A 7,578-nucleotide genomic window follows, 5' to 3' on the forward strand; every position below is an offset into this window, starting at 1 on the left:
AGTTGCATTTTGGTTTTCCAGGTTTATAAATTTTTCACTAATTTATTTTCCCTTTTTCACAATTTTTTGATGGCAAACTTTACAACAGAAAATTGTGAGAGTTCTTCACACAGTTCCGAGTTTAGGCCTGTTTAAAGCACTAGCGATAATTTGCAATTTGATGTTGAGGTTGTAAAACATATATATATTTTGAGGCAATATTTTTAACACTTGCATAAAGATTATATCTAACTTTTCACTAACACTTAATTTGTTGGGTTTTTGTAGAAAAGCTCACAATGAAAATGAATCATGGAGAAAATAGCTATTTTAGATCCAAGTCGGTCGAATTTAGCTAATTTCGACCAAAACAATTCGGTCGAATTTAGTCGAATTTCTTGTAATATTATACCCTAGCTAGTTCGTATATCATAGGATCAATTTAACACCTAAGATGCAACACAACCATCAAAATCGGCTCCCCGAGAACGTACCATGAAGTATTGGAAAAAATAGTGTTCAAATCTATACTGAACTTCGGTCATGATGCACAGACAATGTTGGGAGTTGCAACGGCATATAGCTTTAAGTGGTACAGGTTGTTTAGGATCACCGGGTGAATTCAATTTTTTTACCAAAGTGGAAGCTGAATATGAATTTGTGCTATTGACTCCATCACCACCAGCAAAGGAATAGTACATCTCCTCATTGATAGTTCCTAGTAAAATCACGGAATAGTCGAAACTTGTTTTTGCTAGTACTGTTCCTTCCTTTTTTGACGAGGACAGTTGTTTTTGTATGGATGGAGAAGAATAAGAACATTCTTTCCTGATCCAATTTTCACATGAAGTGCGTTTCGCTTCAGAAGCTTGCACGTACAAAGCTCGTATAGAGGGGCTTAACTGAACTATATATGTTGGTCTTGGTCTTGCTGGTTGTACTGATGGGGAAGACGCAGAAGAATCACTACTAGCTTGTCCACTCCTCCTCCTTTCTAATAATTTTGTTTTTGACATTTTTAATTTTAAAATTGGGATCACAAAACCGGACCAATTAAGCAAGCCCCCGACCCATATCTACCACATACATGGTTTGACAAACCCAATTCCATATATACTTAAGATTTTCCTGCTCAATCTACCGAATACTCTATAAATACATCCAGACCATTGATAAAAGTTCGATTATACATGTAAGTTAGGGTTTGATACACTTCATTCATTCATTACAATCATATATTATAGGGATTTAATTTGGTGATTAAATTTTAATTTTGGCAGCGGAAGAAGAGACTGCATCAGATATGACCAACAATTCGTTGAAAGTAGACAAAGATTTTACTTGTAACATGCAGCCGCGGAAGAAGAGAGTACAAGATAGAACCGACATTAATCCTGGGTTGAAGCAAAAGAACAAGCTAGAGGATTCAATCTGGTCTATAGAGCCGATTACTCTCAGAGTAAAACGCGGAGATGAGGTTATTCTAGAAGATATTCTGGTATCCCCGGAATACAGAGTCACCAAAGATTATCTCGTCAAGGTTAATTTTATATCTCTTTTCACTCCACTTTTCTCTTTTTTTACATATCTTAATTTCACTAGATCTTAACTCGTCATCAATTAACGTTGGAGCCCGCAATTCCTTTATCAATCAGGCTTAATTTTGACAAAATTGTGTTGGTTAAATATAGAATTTATCTAATTTGTGCTAATAATTGTATCAATGTGTTGTAGAATACATAATAAACAAGCGACCTGATGTCCCCCCGCGGATTAACTAGTGATATTTGTTTTCAGTGCCATGATACACTATTTTCCTTTGCTTTAAATTACACATATAGACTTCATTCTCTAAGTTTTAACAGTGACTTTTGCCATCATCTCCTCCGATCCTAGCTAGCTAAGTCTAATGCATTTTATGCTCTCTATGTCTTCTGCTCATGCGAAATCCACTGTTCTTGATATTATCATGTTGAGGGACGTTCAACATCAAATTGAGTCTTCCGGTACAAAATTTAAGGTTATTTGTGTGCCTACACATTTTCAAGCTAATCTTGAGAAAGAACATTCAGATGATGATGAGTACATCTTCAATCCGTACCAGCATCATTTGAATTTGAAATTTTACACACCGTTCCAGGATATTGATATCGATAATCATGCATGCTTGAATCAAATAGCGAGTACTCTTGGTCACACAAAAGATCATGAAACAACCTTTGTTATCCTTAGTCCTATGAATGGTTACTGCAGAAAAGTTGTGAGTATATTTGACAGTGACTTTATCAAGTGGCATGGAGCCGAAGCTTATCCCTTTACCATAGAAAAGATCCAACAATTGGCGCGCAAAGATGAAGCTATGCGCAGTGGCAAACATGACTTGGGCACCCTTTTGTGCAGGCCAGGTCGTGATTTTGTGATCTCAAATGATTGCACAAAGGTACTTTCATCAGCCATAATATATACAAAATTTTGAATTTCAGTTTAGGTCAATGTTTAAAGTTATATGTTATTAATTAGGATCCAAACTTGCCATGTGTAAAAGCTTGAGTAGATTAACAAGTTAAGCTTAAGTTGAGTCATTGTGACAACACTTTCCTTTTAAGAACTTTTCTATGTCATCACGTGCTATCTTAACAAAAAAATACTCTGATGGAATCAAATCAGGTACCTATTTCCGAACTGCAACAGAAGATTGTCTGCCTCTTATTTTATGAAGATAATTTATAGTGCAGAAAGCGGACGGAGGAACTGAATAACTGCACAAAAATTTCGAGGTGGTGGTTGTGTTCCCTGTTTCTTTTGGGCAGCGTGCCATTATTCAATCGGGCAGATTCAATAAATGGAAATGCGAGTTAGAATTCTGGAAGGTGTTCGGCGACATGCCATGGTTGACAGTCCCTTTTGAAGATCCCAAATGTAGGCAGTTGTGGCGAGTCTTTATGCGCACAAAACAGTGCAATGATTCTAATGCATCGAACTTGTTCATAATTCACCCTAAAGAAAAGTACTTCGAGGAAAATGGATTTCAGGTCCTGAAGGAAACTGGATTCACAAATTATCCTTTTATTGGGGTGGAGGTTGTACCGAGTGCAATTGCAATAAGAGGGAAGAAATTGTCATCTATTTTAGAACAAAATATTGAGCTACTTCATGCTAGGGATTTGGATGATGCTAAAAGAGGACTGGTTAGTTCGTTACATAGATATAACAATTTTCTTTATGCATATCTATATATTGTATTCTTGTTAACAGTTTTTCCCCATACAGGAGAAATTTAAAGTGTGCAAACTCTTTGGGGCTTCAAGATGTAGTGAATTTCTATCCTGATTACAGTATTATCATTTAGTTGCAAGTTGGACTATTGATAAGTTTGAGGTAGTCTACATTCCAATGAATGAATCTGCCCATGACATTGCCTCTCATTGGATGCTGACTAGCGGTTCTGCAGAATTCAAGGAGAAGCACTGATATTGAGACTTATCACCTCGTTGTTGATATCCGCCTCGTCCTCGGCCTCTGAAATTTTGACCATGACCAGATGGCTGATACCTTTCAAAATTTTGGCCTCTACTGAAGGACTGCCTTCCTCATCCTCGTCCACCTCGGTAGCCACCTTTAAAGCCACCTCTGCCACGTGCAGAACTGCTACTGCCAGAACTGTCACCAATGGACACCTTACTTTGCAACGCCTTTTCCAAATGGCTTACATCATCATACTGGTTCATTCGCTGCTCATGCGCTTGAAGTGAACCAACCAGCTCATCAATGGAAATTGTGGACAAGTCCTTTGACTCCTAGATAGAAGTAACAACGTAATCAAATTTCCTTGTCAACGAACGGAGTAATTTTTCCATGACCCGAACATCATCAAGACTTTTCCCATTTCTTTTCATCTCATTTGTCACCGTTTTCAAATGCGTAACAAATTCACCAATATTTTCGGAACTCTTCATCTTCAAATTTTCGAACTCCCCACGTAGCACTTGGAGCCGAACCTTTTTGACTTTCTCGACACCCTGGAATGATTTCTGCAGAATCTCCCACGCGTCTTTCGCTGTTTTTGCATTTGAAATTTTTTCAAAGGTTGATTTGTCAACTCCTTAAATAATTGTATATAACGCCTTTTTATCTTTTTTCCGGGTCTCTTTCAAAATCATCTTCTCAGCATTTGACATGGCTGCTTCAGCGGCTGCATCTGTGGGCTCGTCATACCCGATTTCGACAATATCCCAATTATCGTAGGAACCGAGTAATACCTTCATTTGAATACTCCAGTTCCCGTAATTTGTACTTGTCAATTTTGGAATATTTGGTTGCACCATCGTCACCATTTTTCACGAACGGAACCTTAGCTCTGATGCCACTTGTTGGAAACGTGAATGGGTTCCTTTGTATTTCTACAACTCAAATATAGTGTATATGTGTGTAGTGTCTTGTATGGTAAAAGTGAGAACTGGATCAATATCAAAAGAAAACACACTTTATATTATATAAAGCTTCAACTATTATCTTACATATATCAAGGCTATACCCAGAGAGCTACAGCTCTTTCTTTTAACACTAATACAAGCAGTTGTTTTTTTTCCTCTGTAATTAGTACATAAACTAACATGCATGCACACCCATATATATAGTGTACAATTTTGTTGTCATCATCCCTTACCTAAACACGCTAGACAGCCACCTTTTATTTAGGACCTTATAATAATACACAAGACCCGCTAGCTGTTGTTTTCCTTTTTTTTATGTGCAGTCTACCTTATTTGTAGAGTTCAAATATGACTGCTCCATGAGTTTGTAGATAGCTGCTGTATGTCACCATTATAGAGTGCCACGTTCATTTTTCTACACGTATTTGACTCCCTGGATAATAAAAGTAGTTTGACAAACTTAATATAGCACACCATTTTTCTTGGATTGCAAGACTGTGTAGATTTATCTTTCCCAGGGAGTTTGAAATTCTAACACTCCCCCTCAAACTTGACTTTCCATCCCGAGCTTAATTTTCATTTTCTGAAATACATCCGGCTTCAAAGGCTTTGTAAATATATCTGTCAAATTTTCTTCGGCCTTGCAGTGCACCAGTTCCACAATTTTCTCGTTCACCTGTTCTCTAATGAAGTGATATTTGATATTTATGTGCTTGCTCCGACTGTGAGATACTGGATTTTTCGCGAGAGAAATAACGGATTTGTTATCCACTAAAATTGTAACTGGATCTTCATTGACAAGATTTAACTCGCCTAATATGTAGTTTAGCCACATAGCCTGACATGCGCACGCTGCTGTTGTGATGTATTATGCCTCACATGTAGAGAGAGCAACTGTATGTTGCTTCTTCGATGACCACGAAAATATCGCCGCACCGATGTGAAAAGCATATCCCGAAGTGCTTTTCCCATCATCCAAATCACCACCATAATCACTGTCTAAGTAGCCAACTAATTTCGAATCTTGCGAATGTGCATAAAATAATCCATGATTAAGTGTACCTTTTATGTACCTCAAAATTCTTTTAGCCGCCAGGAAATGATCCTGTTTCGGTTTCTCCATGTACCTACTAACCAATCCAATTGGATACATAATAGCTGGACGAGTAAAAGTTAGGTACCTCAGACTTCCAACCAAACTTTTAAACAATGTCGGATTTGTTGGATTTTTAACGCAGCGGGGTCATGGCAAAACACTTTTACACATACAAAATCCAAATAAAAGCATATAAATCGTGAATAAAAATTCGAGGGATCGAATCTAACCTTTAAAAATAATTCGGAGACAACGATCAGAGATCCTTAGCAGTTGCTCCTCAAGTGTGAAGCACTCCACCGGTATCCACCAAGAAAACGATGTTAAGGGGGAGGAAGGAGGTGGAGAGAATTGGGTTTTCCAAACTTTTTGGGTTTTCGGGTTTGATGTGGGTTAGAATAAAATAGGGTCTATAATAGTGTATTTATAGGCAAAATTTTCAGCTGAAATTTTCCCATAAATAATATTATTATTATCCCATTTATTATTCTCATTAATAATTAAAACACCTTTTAATTATTAATCCTTTTTCTAAACACTTTAGAAATAATTATCTCTCTTGATTTAATTTCCAAAAATTAAATCCTTAATTAATAATATTAAGAACTTTTCTTAATTAATTTATAATCAATTAAATCTCATTTAATCAATTATTAAATTTTCCAATTAATTATTTATTTCATAAATAAATAATTATTAGCCATTATTAATTAATTCCTCCACCATTAAATCATTCTCTTTTTATGGTGTGACCCTGTAGGTTCAATATTAAGCCGGTAGTAGAAATAAATAATAATAAAACTATTTTATCATTATTTATATAAATTCTCTAATTTATTAAATATGATTAATTAATTAATCACATTTATTCTACATCGTGAGTGATGCTTCTCAACATATCGCGACTATCCGGATAATATAAATTCACTGCTTAGAATACCAAGAACCTGTCAGTGAATAGTTACCGTACAATAAACTCCTTCTACCCTACAATGTTCCGATTAAATACAAGGCATGGATCTCGTGTCAAGCCTATCTAATTCAATCACTTGCTTACCATTTACTATGCGTAGTTCTATGCAAATTAGAAACTCCTTTCTAATTTCATTCACTCTGGCCAGAGATTCCTGAACTAGCATAAGTGGATCAGCCTTGAACATTCGCTTCCTTCACTAGAAGGGGTAGATCCTTTATTGATCATACACTATCTTCGTGTACAAATTCCTATACCCAGAAGAGCCCTAATAATTGTCCCTGGAGACTAAGAACTAAACCAAAGCATAGTTCAGTGTACACAAGATGACTATGATGACCTCAAGTCTAAGGATACTTGTACAACTATCACTAAGCGAACAACTGCTGACACGTGAGTGAACTCCATCAGTTGTTCAGCTAGGCGAGTCATGTTCAGTGAACTTATTCTATAATAAGCACCTACATACTAGCTATAGTGTCACCACACAAATGTCTATAAGAACAGACATCCTTCATAATGAAGCAAGCATAGTATGTACCGATCTTTGCGGATTATTAATTACCAGTTAGTAATCCTATGACCAGGAACTATTTAAGTTTAGAGTTATCATCTTTTTAGGTCTCACTATTATGATCTCTTCATAATCCATAAAAAGCTTTACTCTAAACTATGGTATATCTTATTTAAACACTTAAATAGATAAAGCCCGTAATAAAAACAAAACAAGTCTTTATTAATATCAATGAAATCAAAACAGATTACATAAAAGTTATTCCTAAATCCTTATACATGATTGGACTTAGGACATATTCCTTTCAATCTCCCACGTGTACTAAAGCCAATCACTCTGGTATCTAATACCCATCTCATCTTTATGACGATCAAAGTGACTTTCAAAAAGTAGCTTTGTGAGTGGGTCTGCTATGTTGTTATGTGTGTCAACTCTAATTCAATTCAATACAAGAAATGTTACCGCGCTCCCACTAACCCTTTTGTAGACGCATGGTTCATCTTCGTTTTTCATAAAATCAAACTCTTTGATTGTCTCATCAAAACGAATGTTCCATCTTTCGAGAAGCCTGCTTTAAAAGCAG

The 7,578-nt window shown here is 36.2% G+C and overlaps 1 protein-coding gene across 1 annotated transcript; it reads left to right on the plus strand.

The window, feature by feature from the left end:
• Nucleotides 1-1,906: 1,906 nt before the first annotated feature.
• On the plus strand, nt 1,907-3,450 carry LOC141684616 (putative nucleoredoxin 1-2). The gene is made up of 3 exons (XM_074489674.1): nt 1,907-2,419; nt 2,790-3,167; nt 3,316-3,450. The coding sequence occupies exons 1-3, from the start codon at nt 1,907-1,909 to the stop codon at nt 3,448-3,450; spliced, it is 1,026 nt and encodes a 341-aa protein (XP_074345775.1).
• The last annotated feature ends 4,128 nt before the right edge of the window (nt 3,451-7,578 follow it).

Source organism: Apium graveolens, chromosome 2 (genome assembly GCF_009905375.1).
Source record: "Apium graveolens cultivar Ventura chromosome 2, ASM990537v1, whole genome shotgun sequence".
Lineage (NCBI taxonomy): Eukaryota > Viridiplantae > Streptophyta > Magnoliopsida > Apiales > Apiaceae > Apium > Apium graveolens.

Bases quoted from the DNA above. Each gene is read 5' to 3' on its own strand.
- LOC141684616 (XM_074489674.1), top strand. From the start codon at position 1,907: ATGTCTTCTGCTCATGCGAAATCCACTGTTCTTGATATTATCATGTTG. The intron at 2,420-2,789 runs GTACTTTCATCA...TCTTTTGGGCAG, and splicing joins TCTCAAATGATTGCACAAAG to CGTGCCATTATTCAATCGGG. The intron at 3,168-3,315 runs GTTAGTTCGTTA...TCCTGATTACAG, and splicing joins ATGATGCTAAAAGAGGACTG to TATTATCATTTAGTTGCAAG.